Source organism: Tasmannia lanceolata, unplaced genomic scaffold, assembly GCF_043159265.1.
Source record: "Tasmannia lanceolata isolate RefF3 unplaced genomic scaffold, GAP_Taslan_0.1 ptg000002l, whole genome shotgun sequence".
NCBI classification, from domain to species: Eukaryota; Viridiplantae; Streptophyta; class Magnoliopsida; order Canellales; family Winteraceae; genus Tasmannia; species Tasmannia lanceolata.
Window position 1 is genome coordinate 22982955 of NW_027518679.1, and position 19654 is coordinate 23002608.

General features: G+C 38.4%; 1 protein-coding gene across 1 annotated transcript in view; it reads left to right on the plus strand.

Moving 5' to 3' along the window:
* The first annotated feature begins 5148 nt into the window (after positions 1 to 5148).
* Positions 5149 to 19654, plus strand: part of LOC143889693 (PH, RCC1 and FYVE domains-containing protein 1-like) — a 45862-nt gene continuing 31356 nt past the window's right edge. Inside the window, exons 1-2 of the mRNA XM_077394028.1 lie at positions 5149 to 5609; positions 17016 to 17102. Of these exons, the coding sequence (XP_077250143.1) occupies positions 5541 to 5609; positions 17016 to 17102 (156 nt within the window). The 5' untranslated portion in view covers positions 5149 to 5540. The remainder of the gene's footprint in view (positions 5610 to 17015; positions 17103 to 19654) is intronic.

The window sequence follows — 19654 nt, forward strand, 5'->3', positions numbered from 1 at the left end:
ATAAACCTCTATGTCTCGGAAGTCGGAATTGGTGGAGTATTAATTATTAAGGCAGGGGCCAATGGGCCATAGACAAAGGAAAACATTTTCGAAATGGGATTCCGTTGGTGAATAAAGTGACAACTATACCCTTAAATAAGGGTCAAAATTTCAAAAAGTGATAAATTAATGTAGCGCTGTGATAAATTCACCCCTTGTTAGGATAAATTCAACCCCAACCTATGATACCTCTCTCTGTAGCCTATCTTACATCATAAAGAGCATATTTTTTTAAAAAATTCATTGGGCCCACCTGATTCAAAGATCCAAACCGTTTTGTTGGAGCGAATAAATTATGGATTTGAACTGATATGAATATGGAGATTTCCAAAAATCATTTATGGATTCTTCTACAGATCGGAGGGTTAGGATCATCCTATGGAAATGATTTTTGGGGCACAACCTATTTACGTTGTGCCCAAACAAATGAACGGTTCGGATCATCAACAAAAGTGGGACGTACCTACTTTTTTAGACTTCACGTGTTTTCACAGCCACCCATCATATAAATTCTCTAAATTACTACAGTAAATGATAAATTCACCCCTTTGTAGGATAAATTTAAGAGAAAACTACTAGAAACCCCCAACATATAAACTTGTCTACCAAAATCCTCCTAAAATTTTCATAATTACTAATACAACTGTTCTGTGCCTTAAATAACTTTTTTTTTTCTTTACCGATTTTACCCATAATTATATCAATAGATAAGGTTAACTATTGCATCGAAGATCTATTAAGGGATAGCGGAAGATAAATCCCTAAAATCGAAAGCACGGTATAGAAACCTCTGCAGATCAGAGGGTTGGGATACTACGTCAGGGCCCAACAAATGAATGGTTTGGATAGCCCAAAACAACGTGGGATCCACTGTAATTTTTGGTTGGTGCATGCACCTATGTGAGACTAGAGAGAAATTTGTTTTTTTTTTTTTTTTTTAAACAATTAACATTGCCATTATAGATGGAGGGAGAGATTCTAGGGATTCATCTTTTGCTATCAATGCGAGAAATTATATGGTGTAAGGCCTTACAACAATAAGGCCTTTGTACGGTGGAAGTACCACCCTTGACATTTGATCTAATAGCAGCAACTCCTCAAAAAGTGAGCTGCTGTTGGATCAAAATATCCCTACTGTATTGTTGTAAGGCCTTACACCATATAAAATCTCCCTAAATGTATCTTCTAACCATGGGTAAAATCGGTAAAAAAAAATTTGAAAGTTATTTAAGGCATATAATCATACTAGTGGTAATTAACAAAATTTTAAGCCGATTCTTGTAGATATGTTTTGATGTAGGGGGTTTTTATAGTTTTCCCTAAATTCAAACCCCTTTTGCATCAAGTACAACACCGATACAACAATCTTTTGGGCCTACCTTACATCATAAAAAGCGTATTATTTTAAAAAATCTTTCTGACCCACCTGAGTCAAAAGATCTATAACGTTTTGTTGAGCCCCAACACCTCGTTCAAAGATCTAAACCATTCAGTTGGGGACTGGTAGTCCCCAACGTAGATACGCAGTACCACTAAAGTCATCTCCATTGGATGATCTGACTATTCGATCTATAGAGATTTCTATATGGTATAGTTTATCCATTGATTAAATGGTTAGATCATCCAATGGAGCTGATTTTTTGAATGGCTTGGATATTCAAACAAGGTGGCCTTCATTGTATTTTTTGGAATATATGCTCAGCTACGACCAGACCCCATATACACAGGGGCCCACTCACCTACATGCATACATCATAAAACCTGTATTATTTAGAAAAATCACTGTGTCACTTTGTGCCAAGATCCAATCCATCCATTTGATCGATCAGCTTCAACGTAAATACCATGTGCCCCAAAAAACATATCGATGATACTAGCCCAACCATAGGATGATCCAGTCCGTCCATTTGATGGGCCACAACGTAAATAGGTTGTACCTCAAAAACCATCTCCATAGGATGATCCCAACCCTCCGATCTATAGTGGTTTCTGTTGGATTTTTTAATCCAATTAAGTTTCAAATATTAAATTCGGGATGAGGCTTTTAAGGTGGCTTTTCATATTACCTGGATAAGTGAATCAGTTAGACTAATTAATCTATTTAATGGTTTACATTAATAGATTCATGATGAGCTTTGACTCTTTGTGAGAATTCTTCATATTCCATTTAATTTGACTCTCTGGTTTTCTCATTTTAGTGGTGTGCCTTGAGTGCTCTCATTAAGGGTGATTTGAGAAGATGTAGAGACTCATGGCTTGCTTTTATAAAGAGAGAAAAAGTACAGCTTTTCTAATATAGATAAATGAGAGAAGAGAAAGGTTTTCGACCATTATTGTGGTGTGAGAAAGGAAAAGCCAAAGGGTTTGTCCCATAATTTTAGTGTGACTTGTTCTACAATTACTCTGTGAGATTAAGGTCCATACAAGAAGCGTCAAAATCTTGTGTGATATTGGTCCACAGTATGGTCTGTGTGATATTGGTCTCCAATATGGTATATTGGTCCACAGTTCGATCATGTGAGATTATGTTCCACGAGAAGATTGTAGAGCCTGATTTGCTTAACCAAAGAGAATCAAAGCTTTGCCTTCACAATGTTTGGGAGGTGCACACTGACACTAAGTTGTTGTTCCTAGAGACGGTCCAGTCGTATGTTCCTTACACCGGAATAGGGCTGAATAACGTCTTAAGCGAAGTATTTGAGGACGTACAACAACTCTACATGTATTAAGGATTATCTATACTCAGTTTGGTCTTTTCACGTTTCTCTAAGTTCATATTATTGCAGTTTCCATTTTATAGTTTTTCCATATTTACTCCAATAGTTTTGTTATGAACCCAATTCGGTTCGTAACGTGATTTGATCTTCTTAGAGGAAAGATCGGCCTCTTGATCCACTTCGAGGGAAGGATCAATCCTCCTTTGTGCAGAAACACAATTTCTATAATAATTTTCCCATTCATGAAATAGAAGATTACACCTTATTTATATCCCATAATCCTACATACTTTCCTACATAATAAGAATCCTACCCAAATCCATTTCCTAATTAAATAATACCTTACTATTCTAAGAGTAGTCAATTTACTAGGAGTCCTATCAAATCTTCATCTCCTACTAAATATAGATAACTACTAAAAGTATTGCCAGAAACCACATTTATATCAAAAGCCAATTTAGATATTGCAAAATCCTAAGTGGGACCCATCTAGGTACGTATCAAGTTTCCATTGTATGCCGTTTCTCTATAGATCAGAGGGCTAAGGATCATCCTATGGAAATGATAGTTCCCCTGCCTAGTGTGGAGACGTCATTTCCTTCTATAATATAAATTCTAGTAGCATGTATGTTATATAGATTTATATGTATAGACCATGGTTTTAAATTTCGACCGAAATCCGAAATTCGGAGTGTTATATAGATTTATATGTATCGACCATGGTTTTAAATTTCGACTGAAATCCGGAATTTCGGTGAAATTTTGGATTTCGGTGGAGACCGACACCGAAACCCATAAAAATCGAAACGGTCATTTATTTCGACCGAAATTTCGGTTTTCCTGAAATTTGACCAAAAAAAAAAAAAATTTAATATTATTTTAATATTTCTCCAAAATTTAATATTGAATAAAATATTACTTTCAGGGTTTTGTACCAGATTTTGACCGAAATTTTGAAATTTTGAAATTTCAAACTCCGAAACCGGTACCGAAACCGAATTTTAAACCTTGGTATAGACAACCTATCATTTTGGGCGTGTATAAAAAATTTATCATTTTTTCGTGCAAGTAGATCAAACAAAATATCATGGGGCCCACATCATTAGATGATCTACACGGTTCATTTATTGGCTCAGACTTAAGCAGTCCATTGAAAATCATCTCCATAGGATGATCCTAACCCTCTGATATATATATTTAGATATATTCATATTAAAATCTATGGTTTAGACATTTCCTGTCCTTTTTATTCTTATTTTTTACTATTCCGATTTGCTGGAAATCGTAACAATCAATGATAAAAAAATATAAAACGGACAGGATGTGGACATATTATTAGGATCCACGGATGCATTTTAGGGACCTATCAAAGGATCCAAAGTTATTTCAGATCCAGACAACTAACAAAAGTCCGTAGGATAGTCTCCGATGTTATCATACTATTTTGTGAAAACACCCTCTAATTTTTTATAACTTTAAGTATCATTTCAGGGATATTTTAGTAAGATTAAGTCATATGTTTTCTGTTGACAAAGATTTATTTTTAGTATTTTTTCAATCACCAACTTCTCTTCCTTCTCTAACCATTGACCCTAAGTCTCTAGCCTACTGCGTCGATGTTGTTGCGGCTCACCCTCTTTTAGCTACTAGTCAGGCTCGTTCTCATCCTCATCCTCTCCCTCAACCTCTTCGGAGAATTTTAACTATGTCAAATGTAGGTAGGACCTATTAAGACACTCTGATGGACGGTCCGATTTGAAATAGATCGTAATTGAGACACATGATGTAGGAAATGGATCCGTTGACAACCTCTGATTAGCTGTTTGTTAGACTTGTTTTTTCCTATTAAATTACATTTAATTTTCAGCCCAATAGAGTCATTCAAAAAAAAAAAAATATTGAGTGCAGTAATCAGTTTACTCAAACTCTATTCTCAAAATCCAAAAAAGAACAAGGTGTTCGGGGCATTGCTAGGGGTGGCAATCCAACCAAAACTGAACTGATACCGAACTGAAAATTCAGTTTTACCAAACCGATTCAAATTTCGGTTAATTCAAATTTCAAACCGAAACCGAACCGTTGCCCCCCGATTTCCAATGATTATGAGTAAGGGGTGGCGAAATTGGCCGAACCGAACTGAAAATTCAACTTTCGGTTTGGTTTCGGGTCGGTAGAACCAAACCGATTCAAATTTCGGTTTGGTTCACCGAACCATTGCCACCCCTAGGCATTGCACATCTATGAAGGGGCCCACAAGACGAAAGAGATTCCTTTCTCTCTCTCTCGAGTGCCACACGCAATGGTCCCTGAGAAAAGCCCCAAGGTGTTTTCGAGATTAAAAGCCAAGACTAAGGCCATTTAATAATACCACCCTTTACTTTTAGAGTCTCTCTCTTTCTCTCTACAACTAATCTTACATTCCGAGATTCTCTGAAGACTTTCCTTTGTTCCTACTTCGATTCTCTCACTTTCCTTTCTATACGAAAAATTAGTCGATTTTTTCTATTGAAAATCTTCATTTACTCATTTTCATTTCTAAAACTCCAAATCTAGCAAAAGTTTTTTTCACTTCACTCTCATTTTAGGGTTTTTGAGGGATTCGAGCCATTTTTTCAATCTTGAAATGTTTCCATTTTGAGAAAAGTTCTTGTACGGACGAATGAATGAAAGGTTTCTATTTTGAGATTAGTTCTTGGATGAATGAATGAATGGATAGAAAGTTTCTATTTTGAGAATGGGTGATGCATTGGAGAGTTGTTTCTCCTTTGGGAAAATCATTTCTTGATGTTGAGGATGGAGACTATGGCTATGGATCTTACCAGGACTCGTCCTGTCGAAAGGGACATCGAGCAAGTAATGTTTATTTCTCCTTCATTTTGTAGTTCTTTCCTTTTGAATTTTTTTTTGTGGGTACTTTTGTAGTTCTTTCCTTTTGAAGTTTATGTTGTTATTGTGTTTTTTTCTTTTTGCGAAAAAATTTATGTTACATGGATTCTTATGAATGGATGAAGAATCCGTGTCAGACACGTCCTGGATTCCAATACTTTAGCATTCATGGAGACACTTCTAGGTCCCTTTTAATTGTTTTTGTTTTCTGAATACTACCATGATAGAACACTGTTCTATCAGAAAAGAAAATAGGGAAGAAGATGATAGAGAAAAGGGAAATAATGAGTTAATTCGAGGAAACTCAGAACCCCAATGAGTTAATTCGAGGAAACTCGGCCTCCAATATGCTAATTGGAGGAATAGCCATATGACATCTATATTATATAGAAATTAGGGGAAGCAAAATAAGGAAACAGAAATTAGCAAAAAAGGGAAAAAAAAAGAAAGGAAGCTTAATATAAGATAGCCATAACATAAATAAGGAAAACATCTAAATAAGAAAATTTATTTCTAACATGCTACCACAACCTTTCAATTATTACCTGTTTTAAGTTTTATCTATCCTAGTAGTAAGTATTTTATATTTTTATGTGATAATAAAACATTCTATTTACTCAATCTACCAAAAATTTTAATATATTTTTATTGTAATTAAATTCAGAATTAATTAAAATATTCTGGCAAATCTACTAATCTTTCTTTTTGAGGTTTGCCGAATCTGACACTTGATACCCGTGTCGGATTCCGACACTCGTACCTGAATTGATGCAACATAAGAATCAACCAATTACTCCAAAAGCTTAAGCTGTTAAAGTTGGTATTATTTAATCATTTATACTTCAACACTCTCCCTCACATGTGGCCCCCGCTTTTTTTTTTTGGGGTTGCCCATACACGTGGATTTTTAATATCGAGGAGTTGTTGGGTTTTGAACACAAGACCCGATGTGAGGCAATTGCTCTTTACCATGTGAAGCAACCAATTACTCCAAAAGCTTAAGTTGTTAGAGTTGGTGTTATTTAATCATTTATGCTTCAACACTTTTAGCGGTTAATTTGGTAATGTGATACTGTTGTAGTGCATAAAGAGTGATCTTCATAATTGACACTGTAGCACTATAAATTGCGGGCACTGGAAGTATGTTCTGTAGTGAATTTCGCTTGCATTGTTTCTATTTTTTTCCTAATAGGCTGAAACAATATTGCGGAAGAAAGAAGTTTGAAAACCTTTACTTTGTCTACTATTGAGTGACTATCATTTTCCTTATTCTGTAGAGACTCTTGGCTTTATTAATTAGTTAAGTAATTAACTTCACCTTCATGATGATTATCTCATTTGGTGTGCTGGAATTAGGAAGACAATGGGAAGTAATAGAAAAGTAGGTCTTAACCATGTGCCTTTTGATTTTCATTTCATGTCACTCGAAGTGTAGTAGACATTCACATTCTGATAACATAAACTTCTATAAGTTTTGCTAGAAGGCATTCATCTTCTTTAGGGTTTCCTCTTCCTCTTCTGAGTTACAACGGCGATCTGAAGTGCAAACAGAAAAAATTAGAAGACCTTGTGGTGGCAAAATGGTCTTTTGGATTGTACAACGCCCCTCTAGGGTAAATAGAGTTGAAACTACCAACCATCTGTAAATTCAGACTCGAAATGTAATTACTTTGTCTTTTACCCCATTTTTTTTTTATAATACTAGCCTTTTCTTTTTTCCTTTTTTCCCTCTCTTTCTTTCCTCCTTTTCCCCTTATTGCCCTTGGATTGACCAGTTAAAAAATCCTTCTATCTCTCTCTCTACTCATTTGCCAGAATTCTGCAACTGATCTTACACTCCTCGATTCCCTCGAACTTTCCTTTGTTCTTATTACTATTCTCTCACCTTCCCCTCCAATCAATAGGAGCTCGAGGAACCCAAAAAACAGCTGAAAACATTGGATTTTCGGCATGTTTGGAGACGATTTCCTTTCAAAAATCCTCAAGTTACTTCAATTCCTCATTTCTGAAACTCCAAATCTTTGTTTTTTTTTTGGTGAAAGGTTTTCATTACTGCCAACGAGAGTGAGGAGGTCCTGAAGATACAACGAAGGAGAGAAACAATAGTGCAATGAAAATTAAAGGATCTAGGGAGACGTCTTTTGATTTTACTCTCGTTTAGAGCTGGTGACGATGGTTGTGGGTTTTTGAGGGATTTAAGCTATGTATATATTTTTACTGTGGAAGCAATCCTAGTACCTTAATCGAAGTATTCTGGGTGAAATTTCGATGGATTCCTATGGCTGCTTCAATCTTTAGGGTCAATGCAAGCTGCCCCTTCAGCGAATTCGGGTACTTCTGTGAGTTTCGGATGGTTTCTTTCATTCTTGGATGAACAAATGAATGAAAGGTTTCTATTTTGAGAGAGTGTTGCATCGGGGAGCTGATTCTCCTTTGGAAAAATTGGTTCTTGATGTTGAGGATGAAGATGACGACGATGGGTCTTACCATTACTTGACCTGTTGAAAGGGACATCGAGCAGGTAATTTTTACTTCTCCAGGAAATGTTTATTTCGATTTCTTGATTAATTAAAACTGGAGTCTACAACGTCCAAAACAGCTTAGCATTTTGTAGTTCTTTCCTTTTGAAATTTCTGTTGTTGTTGTGTTTCTTTCTCCCTTCTTCTCTTTTTTTAGCAGTTAATTTGGTAATGTGATACTCTTGTAGTGCAAGAAAGGGTAGTCTTCATAATTGACATTCTAGCGATAGAAATTTTCAGCATTGAGAAGTATACACTGCAGTGAATTTAGCTTGCATCGTTTCTATTTTTTTGAGTAGGGTGAAGCAAAACTGCCGAATAAAGGAGTTTGAATTTTGAAACCTTTTACTGTGTCTACTATCTAGTGACAATCACCTTTCTTATCCTGTGGAGAATCTTGGCTCTATTAATTAGTTGACTAATGCCACCTCCATGTTTCCTCTTCATGATGATCATCACATTTGGGATGCAGGGATTCAAAGACAGAAGTAATGGAAAAGTAGGTCTTAACCATGTGCTTTCTGCTTTTCATTTCATAGCGCTCGATGCGTATCAGACATGCACATTCAAATAACAAAAGCTTCTTAGGGGCACTCGTTTCCTTAAAAGATCATAATCTGGAAGATTATGGGTTTGGGGACGGAGAGGAAGAAGATGACGGCAAAGGACATCGGCCGTAGGAGAAAACCTGACAATTTCTGATATCATTGAATCTAAATTTCGGGGATAAGCGGAAAACTCTATCAATGAGATTTGTCAAAACAATCGTCAATGGTACTCATACGATGCTGTTCGCAACAAATTTCACATGCATGAAAAAGAGAATCACACACATAAAATAAATTTGGATCAAATTTCATTTTTGCGAGAAGAGGTTTTATTAATTTTGGTTGGGATTGTACACTTCCGGCTCTATCGGCCGTTAATTACATTTCTTGAAGAAGAAAACACCTCTGATTACCCATCAAAAGGTTCCCTCTCTAAATACAACTTTGTTAATTATCCGTTAGAAAGATCTGATTTTTTATTACCAGGTCCTTTCTGGTGGAATTTCTTTATCCTAGTAACTTTCTTCAATTCCCCAAACTTTCTCTATCTTTCCTTTGGGGAGCCGTCATCTTTATCATCCTTCTCCTGGAGGAGAAAGGTCTTCTCCCTTTAGGGAGTTTCTGGGAAGAGATCCTAAAGGGCCATTTAGAGAGTCTCTGGAAAGAGATTCTAAAGGGATTTTCTTCTTTCTCCCGAAAGAGAAAGGTCTTCTTTCTTTGGAGGGGACCGCCGTCTTTATCTTTCGGGAGGAAACCGCCGTCTTTATTATCTTTCTCCTTGAAGAGAAAGGTCTTCTCCCTTTAGGGAGTTTCTAAGAAGAGATCCTAAAGGGACCGTTAGAAAGTCTCTGGAAAGAGATTCTAAAGGAATTTTCTTCTTTCTCCCGAAGGAGAAATGTCTTCTTTCTTCAGGGGGAACCGTCGTCTTTATCTCTTGGGGGAAACCGCAGTCTTTATCATCTTTCTCCCAGAAGAGAAAGGTCTTCTCCCTGAAGAGAAAGGTCTTCTCCCTTTAGGCTCTGTTTCTTTCTATGTAAAAGGGGTGTAAAACAAATTTGACGCTCATTTTTATGTGGAAAAATAGGTGTAAAATTTGTTTTACGCCTATTTTACATTGAAAGAAACAGAGCCTTAGGGAGTCTCTAAGAAGAGATCCTAAAGGGACCTTTAGAGAGTCTCTGGAAAGAGATTCTAAAGGGATTTTCTTCTTTCTCCCGAAGGAGAAAGGTCTTCTCTCTTCTGGAGGAACCGTCATCTGCATCTTTTGGAGGAAACCGTCGTCTTTATCATCTTTCTCCCGGAAGAGAGAGGCCTTCTCCTTTTAGGGAGTCTCTGGAAGGAGATCCTAAAGAGACCTTTAGAGAGAGATTCTCTAAAGGGATTTTTTTCTTTTTCCCGAAGGAGAAAGGTCTTCTTCTTGGTCTCCTTTCTGGAACTTTTTGGGAGAAGCCTGCAAAAGAGAAAAAACAAGGAAAATACTGTTAGCCAGTAACCTTTTCTCATCTTTCTTTCTTCTCCTTCTTCTTTTCTTCACGTCGCTTCTCTTGCGCAAAGATCCAATCCCCTTTCTAAAGGATTTTGAGTCTATTTATAGAATTCTCTTGAAGTGGTTAGCAACTGCCACCTCACCCCTTTTTTCTCAACTTCATGATCTCTACTTCCTCTTTTTGGAGCCGTTGTGGGTGACACCTCATCCCTTATCTGGGATTCCACGATCACTTCTCTTCTTGCGGGGAATTACGTAACTCCTTTTTTGAAAAGTGGGTGACTCACTTCTTCTTTTGCGAGAGTCATTTTTATTTCCTAAAATTTAGGGATTTAACTTTTTATATTTATCCCCTTTTACTTCAGGGATAAGGTGATGCATAACCACCATTTTTCTCTCCATTTTTATTTTAATAAGGGATTTACTATTTTGCCCTTGTTGTAAAATTTTGAGTCCAATAGATGCAGTCGGAACCGTTGGGATATTATCGCTGCTTGGAAGGTTATTCTGATTAGATGAGCAAATGATTTCGGATATCAAGGACCTCATTCGTGAAATCAGATCGATGGTAGCACTAGGAGGAGGTCGGCAAACGTGATGGTAGACTGCCTGGCCAAAGAAGGTGTTTCTCCTGGTCACGAGTGTCTTTATTGCACTTGACAGGGAGGATCACTGAATTGTATTCGGGGGGTTGTAATTACTGTAGGGGTGTTATTATCATGGATATCGGGGACAACTTCTAGGAAGATCGCAAAATTTGAAATTTTAGTGTTCTTGTTTTGGATTGGTGAATGTAAAGGGGATGTTAAAGGGGGAATGGTTTTGGATTTTTCTTTAAGGGCCCTTGAGTTACCTCCTTGGCCTTAATACGATGTAGTTCATGGGGGACTCCTGGTCCCTTCTTCATGTAATTCTCGTATCATCAATATATTTCTGTCACTTTTCAAAAAAAAAAAAAAAAACATAAGCTTCTATAAGTTTTGCTATAAGGCTCCATCTTCTCTCGAGTTTACTCCTTGTTCTTTCTATTTTTTTTTTTTTTTTTGAAAAAGCGCAACTTTATTAAAAGAAAAAGCAAATTTTACAAGATAAATCCTCGGGAAACATCTGCCCAAAATACAATTCCGTCCTTCGCATCTCTACTTTTGCTAGTTTGTCGGATATCTCATTTTCACTCCTAGGCACATCACAAAACCCCTCCACTGATCCTCCCTTTCTTTCAATAATTTCATTTACATAATTTCCAAGCCTCCGCGGACCACCTTCATCTTTTCTTAACCAAGATCTCACATTAGATGAATCACCCTCAATTGCTAATCTTCCCCCTACTTTTGATCTAAACAACCTGAGACCTGTTATGAGTACTCTAGTTTCTGCTATTGTTGAGTCTGTATGATTGATGGCTCCTAAATAGCTTAGAATGATACCTCCATTTGCACCTCTAAAAGCTCCCCCTATGCATTTTTGTCTGGGGTTACCGAGTGAACAACCATCGAAGTTTAGATTGATGGCATTTGGAGGATGAGGTATTCAACATTCTTTGTTCTTCCTTTCTGGACCTCTTCCAGTTGCTAAGCATTATCTCTTGGGAATAGCCTTTTACTCCTTTCCTACATAGTGCCCAATTGGTGAGAGATTCTTTGATCCTCTTAGCCATTGATTTTAATGCACTATGCTTATTATCAAATGTACGTTCATTCCCAAGTTCCCCACCAAATCGTCAACGGTGTCATATTCCATATGATTCTCCCCAAATTGCCAAGGTGCTTACATTGCCAGCTCTCCAACACTTCTCTAATTATTCTTGGTTGTTTCATACGTATGCCGAACCAACTAAGCACTTCCACCCATATTGCTCTTGATCATTTCCAATGTACCAACAGGTGATCTATTGCTTCTTTCGCCTCTTTGCAAATGATACGTTTGTTTGTTTGCCAAGTTGAATTTTCTCCTTTTTAATATGTTCAAAGTGTTTTTTTAATGTCTATGTTCGAAGTGTTTTATCTTTCATTTTTACAATTTTCACTTCATTTTTTCTCACTGCTGTCCATTTGAGTGTTTGAGCCTTAGTTGGTATTGTGCATTTTGTTGAACATTATTAGCTTTGTGTATTATTTTATATCCAGTTGTTGTTGTGTTTACCGAACCATAAGGGTATTCATGTACTTTTTCTCTCTTCATATTATGTTAAGTGGGATTAGGGAGTTAGGCTCTCCAACTCTCCCATTCTTTCCCTGGGTGCTCTCTTCTCAACCTTCATTCTTCTCTTCTCCATTTTCTTGCATGAAATCCTTTTCTCACAAATCAGTTCGGTATCAAAGCGTCTTCTACACAATCTAAAGCACCCGAACATGCAGTCAAAGCACCAAGGAAGGACCCTAGGGTGTCCGTATATGTGCTGATGTCAACACTGTATGAATGCTGACATCATCAAATGTCATCAGCGTCGTCGCTCCCTAGGGTTTGGATCGTCCCCTCAAGGCCAATGTGCCTGCAAGTTTCAACTGATTTGGATCTCGTTTGCTTGGGTTTCAAACCCATCTTCATTTGTCGACAAAACTGGCTTTTTTATGCTTCAATTTCACATCTGGAGCCAGCCAGTGTTCAGATCGCAAAACTCAAGGGACTAGGTCCTTTTTGGTTGGAGAACAACCTAATATAACCCTTATTCTTATCATATTCTGATCTTACCTTTAAATTTCCACCAAAATCGACATGAAACGACTGGAATATTTTCTTTTCACTTCCATTGAAACACATCAAAACCAATACATATAGAGAAACCTAAACCGTAGTTGTGTTAGTGCTATATGTATGTTACAGAGGTATATTTTTATGAATTGTGTTGATTTAAGATCTAGGGTTTGCAGAGATTGAGATTGAGAAGAAGAACAAGAACAAGAGAATGTGTACGAGAGAAAAAGAGAGTCGTATATCTCCCTCCACCATTTATTATATATGTATATATGAAGATAAATATAAAATGACAATAATACCCCTATGTGTCTAACACTCCCCCTCAAGCTGGAATGTATATATCATACATTCCTAGCTTGTTACATGCGTCCTTTAATTTTGTAGGCCCTAACGCGTTGGTGACAACATCAGCCAGTTGATCTGTGGATCTAGTAAACATGGTGCAAATCTCTCCTCTTTGGATCCTTTGACGAATGAAGTGACAGTCAGCTTCAATATGCTTGGTTAGTTCGTGGAAAACTGGATTGTTGGCAATATAAATAGCTGACCGGTTATCACAATACAGCCGTGATGGTCCCGAAGGAGGAAAACCAATCTCTGACAAGAAGGAACGCAACTAAATTAACTCTCTAGTCGTATAAGACATAGCTCAATACTCGGCTTTTGCACTAGATTTAGACACAATGTCTTGCTTTTTACTTCTCTAGGATACCATATTACCACCAAGAAACAATCAAGAACGTGCGATCCCTTCAAAATCAAGGCATATCTGAAGACGACACAACGAAGGAGGAAGAGGAACAGAGGGGGTTGGAGGGGGGTTACGGAAGCAGAGGGGATGTGAGAGGGGCTGGGGTACGGCGGAAAGGGCTGGTGGGGATTACGGAAGGAAGAGGAGGGCTGGGGTATTACGGAAAGGGTGTGGGGTGTCGTGGGGTTATTACGAAAAGGGGGGAAGGGGCTGGGGGTGTGACGGCTAGCAAGGAGCGGATGTCTACAGAAAGGGTTTGGGGGGGGGGGGGGGTCGTTTCAGTATTACGTGAGTGTTAGGTATTGTGGAAAAGGGGCTGGAGGGGGTATTACGGAAAAGGGGCTGAGGTAGATTAGGGAATAAGGTTAGGCGTGAGGTAGATTAAGGTGGATCTCCATGGCATGGTTCTGATACCATGTTGATTTAAGATCTAGGGTTGCAGAGATTGTGATTGAGAAGAAGAAGAAGAACAAGAGAACGTATATGAGAGAAAAAGAGTCATATATCTCCCTCCACCATTTATTATATATGTATATATTTAAAATAATACCCCTATGTGTATTAACAAATTGTGAAATGTGGTGTATTTATTATGAATAGATATTTATATTAATTACATGTGAAATGTGGTATGTACTGAATTATTAGACATGCTCGACAACGCATGTCACTAGGTGCTCGATATTAAAACCATTATGATTTTTTTACTTATGTGATGGTTTTTTAGCAAGTAATTGTCTTATTCTAGCACTTCTTGAAGTTTTATATTAAATGACCAATTTTTGCATATGTTTCCATATGTTTATGTAATTTCTCCAAATTTCTGTCAGAAGTCGTCATGTTTATATTTCCATCACACACGAGGCACATATAGAAACTGAAACTTGAAACAAGAAATCTTGATTATGTTTGGCTTTGTCATTTGGAGGTGTTGTGCATTTTTGGGTTGCAAAAGGGGGTTAGGATTTGTATTTTTGTACCTGCCTTGCTCCAGATCATTATGCAACAATTGCATATGCCTTTCAGCTGTGTTTTTTGTGATCTAATGTGTGCGCTTCTTCCTGTTGGTTTTTTATGACTTTTTGGAGTTTCTTTGGAATTATGGGGCTGATTACATCATGTCTGAGACCGTTGAGAATTCCACTCAAGGGTTGGTTGGTTCGGTAGAAAATCCAAATGAGAACTGGGCTCACTATATCATTGAGAAGCTTGATGAAAACTACTTGCAATGGCATAATTTTAAATTTAGTTTGAAATACGAAATTTCTGTCCAAACTTTCGGATTTCGGCAGGGACCGAAACCGAAATTTCGCAAAATCCAAAATTTCGGCTTAAATTTCAAAAAATTGATTTTTAAAAAAATATTATTATTCCAAAATTTCCGCCGAAATTGCTGAAATTGCACTAATTTCGGCCGAAATTTGGGAGTTAATAAAATAATATTTTTTTATTACCATATTTCGGCTGAAATTTTGGTTTCGGCCAAGGGCGAAACCGAAACCGAAATTTAAATCCATGGCAATTGTCACAGTCGGTTGAATGATTTTTGAAAAGGAAAAATGGGGTATGACAATGAAAGAGTCAAGGAACCTAAAAGCTACATGCTTATGGAGACAACACAAGAAATTAGGGATGGATTAACTATGACCTATTCCCAGAGGGGAGACATGGTTTAGAACTATGAGTTGAGGTGCCGAATTCTTAGGATGAAGTAAGGGGACTAGTCCGTGGTAGCCTGTTACAATACCTTTCACAGCCTTTGGAAGGAGCTGAAGCATCATGATGACTTTTAAGCGTATTGTTCTTCAGATGCATCCAAGTTTCAAGAAGGATTGAGTGAGAGCGCATCCAAGGTTTGAAATTTCGGTTTTGGCCTCAGCCAAAATCAAAATTTCAGGCTGAAACTGAAGTTTCGATGGAAATTTTGATCAGATTCGGCTTCAGATTCAGATTCTACGCTAGCAACATCCTCTGATGCAAAGCAGGTTGCAGATAAGTTTCATACAAAAACTTGTTCACCAAAACCTACCCTCGAAATCCCTAATCACCTTAAACCCTACCTTTGAAACCCTATTCCCTTAAATCCCACCTTCGAATCCCTGTTGTTACGGTCAAAATCTGTAACACGATGAGGCAGTGACAGAAGGGCTGATCTGGAATACTTTGGTAGCTGAACCAACAGAGAAGTTAAGTCCCGCACAAGATAGCACCCGGTTAGACGACCAACCCGGAGTGGTATCTCCGGATAGGCCCTCCGATGCTTAAGTCAGTAATGGGAACAAATATGGAAACCAAAGCTATCAATAGTAAATTTTGGGATTCAGACCCCTACCTTTGCCTTTATGAAGGCTATTTATAGTGAGGGCTTAGGTATTGGATTACCTTTTTACCCTTGGACAGCTGTTAACCTGTGATTGGGTAATACAAGTTTTTAGGGTTTTCTCCTAGGGCGTAATTCCTACTTACCCCCGTCTTTGGTGTATAATTCCCCTTTTGCTTTGGTGCCACGTGTCGACTGGTGATTGGGGTCACCTTTTTATACCCCATCACCTGTGACCCCACAATCCCCTCTTTCAAAACAATAGCACATATTTACAAACCCTATATCCACCAAACGCTTCTTTCCAAAACCCTAAATTACGAAACTCAATATTTGCACACCATTAACCCTAATTTCTACCTTCAAATATGCTAAACCCTTCATTTCACATTCAAATACACCTAAACTCCCAAACTCCTCTTCAAAACCCTGGAACTCCTCTTGCACACTCATGGGTTACTTTATGATATGTGTCGATTAGTGTGTTCTCATCCTTCTTCCTCCGAGTGCTAATCAAAGGAGGATGCTTTACATGAAGGTAATTTATTCATAACGACAAAATTATTAATGAGTATGATATGGATCTGTTTAACAACAATCTGCGGACTGTTTTGCTTCGTATGAGAGCTGTCTGTTGCCCTCATTTTGGGCTTCTGGACCTTTATCGGACTACTATGCCTCAGCATCAATTTGTGGACTGTTATGCTCTATATAGCGTCAATATCTTATTTATATTCCTACTTCATACTTTGCTGTTAATATATTCAGTTTAGAGATTGCTTGCCAATTTGCTTTCTCTATTCATGCCATTTTATTGTTGATGCTATGAAAAAATCAATTTTTTTACCTTAATGTTACTGCTAATTGTCCATATACCCCCCAAGTTACATAAATTTTCGACAAAAAATGGATCTTTTCAATGTACCCGTGCCTTTTATTTTATTCTCCTTCCTTCATCATAAGAAAGCTTTGATTTATGCTTTCTATTTGTTGTGGTGAGGGACTTATCACTTATGTGCTAAATTAGGCTGTTGGTATGATCTTTGTCACAGGCCATTATTGCTCTTAAGAAAGGAGCATGTTTGCTTAAGTACGGGCGTAGAGGGAAGCCAAAGTTTTGCCCTTTTAGGCTTGCAAATGTAAGTTGGATTTAACATGTTAAGATCTAATGCATTTTTTTTTCCTGTAGCTCCATTTTTTTCCAGTCTTAATTGCATTCATCTAATACATAAAAATTACATGCTTGGCATTTACTAGACCTTCCATTTGACCTTTTCACCATTATTGGACATCAAATAGTGTGCATTAATTTGCCTATAACATGTTAATGCACAGAGGTTTTTGTAGAACTTGCTCGGAAGGGCTTAGTGGTTTGTACTTTGTACTACACTAGAGGGATCATGGAGAGAATGCTTGGTAGAATGAAATTATCAAATATGAATTTCTTTTTCAAGGAGGGCTGAGATATATATAATTTTTTTTTTTTTTTTTTTTTGAATGGCATCAAGGGAGGCTGATATTTTTTTTTTTTGAATATTGGCGAAGATATATTAATAGAAGACTGAGGGGGTCCCCCAAAAACATACACGAGGAAAATAAAACTCCCTAGGGACAGAACCTGACCCGGGAAATACAAATAGGATTAAGGAGGAAGAAAGTCGAAAAGATCTAAATCCTGCTTCGATACGCCCTCCTTTGCCAACTTATCAGCTACAGCATTGGCACTTCTCCTCACATGCTGAAAAGAGACCTGCATGCCTTGTAATACGTCTTTCATCTCGTCAAATAAGTGAAGAAATCGCCACGGAGGGCCCCTTGGGCCCCTCAGCCATCTTATGACGTTCAAAGAGTCGCCCTCCACAATACACCTTACTGAGTGGCCCCTGGCCTCACTCAGGATCAGGATGCCTCGATGCACTGCTTTTACCTCCGCTTCATTCGAGTCTGCTATGCCAATTGGACCCGAAAAAGCCTTGAGTACCGCACCATGACAATCTCTCAAGACTCCTCCGATTCCTGCCAACCCAGGGTTGCCTAAACTTGAACCATCAAAGTTTAATTTGAGGTTACCTGCAGGAGGAGAGCACCATATCTGTTGCGGGACCGTCACATTTTCGTGACTGTTGCAAACAACTCTCCATCCTTCCCACAGATCAACCGCCGAAATGAATCGAAATAAAGGGAGGGCTCGCGCCCAAGATATAGAGAGGGCAATGACCTTAATAAATAAGAAGTGGGCAGATTTAGCCTTTCCCTCAAACAGGCGAGAGTTCCGTTCGACCCAGATGACCCATAGAAAAGCCAACAGAGAGAGCCACCACAGGCGCTTGCCTTTTTTACCCCAAGGTGAACAATACCAGCCTTCAAATAAGTCTTGCAGAGAGGATGGAAAGACCCAAAGTAGTCCAAATCTGTCCAAAATTTTCCCCCATACTTCCCGAGCTACTCGACAGTGAATGAAAATGTGGTCTACCGATTCCCCAGACGCAATACACAGAGCGCAATGGTCAATTATTAACATATGTCGCTTCCGCAGAAAATCCACCGTTTGGATCCGATTTTTTAACGCAGACCAGGCAAATAGACATACTCGTGGTGGAGCCTTGATGTGCCACACCTTTGCTTCCAGAGCATTAACCTCAGACGGCACCAAACTGTGATAGAAAGAGTTGACCGAGAACCCTCCTGACGAGGTAAATCTCCACAATCTTCTGTCATCCCCTGATGAACTAATATAATTCTGCTCCAGCAACTGAAATAAGCTTATCACCGATGGCATCTCGCGATCAAAGAAGTTCCGACGAAAGAGGGGGTTCCAGGTAACTTTACTCACAGAGCGCTCATAGCACACTTTCACTAAAGCTGACTTATCCGCCGCGACTAAGAAAAGGTCCGGGAATAAATCTTTTAATGGGGAGCTCGAGCACCATTTTGAGAGCCAAAAAGAAATTCTGTCACCGGAATACACTCGAAATCTAATTCCGAGATCAAATTGAGGGATAATGCATCTGATATCACGCCATAATGTCACTCCAGGTTTGTTGAATCTGTTGAGAGACACCCACTCCCCTGAATCAGCCCCATATTTCCCTGAGATGACGTTGACCCACAATCTGTTTTTTTCTTCGCCAAACCGCCACAACCATTTTCCCATCAGTGCTTGATTTACCTGTTTTATCCTTCTAATTCCGAGGCCTCCGCCTTTGGTTGACTTACACACCTCTTCCCAGCTCACTAAGGCCAGAACCCGCTTCTTATCGGATCCCCCCCACAAAAATCTGCGCTGAATTTGTTCTATACGCTTGATCACAGACACAGGGCATTTACATAAGGATAACTGATAGAGGGGAATGTTGGCCAAAACGGCCTTAATCAATGTTAATCTCCCTCCTTTAGATACCAATTTCCTTTTCCAAGTATCAAGACGACGTTCGATACGTTCCACAATAGGATCCCATGCCTCTTTAGGAGGTCTCCCTATACCTAAAGGCAAGCCCAGATAAGATGCCGGCAGACTATCCAACGAGCACCCCATGATACTGGCGAGTCGAGAGGCCCCTTCCTCGCTTAGATGCACCGCATAAAGTCTGGATTTAGAGAAATTCGATCGGAGCCCAGTCACTAATTCAAAGCACCTAAGAATTGCCTTAAGATTAAGAATCTTTAAGGGCAAGGGAGAGCTAAAAAGGAG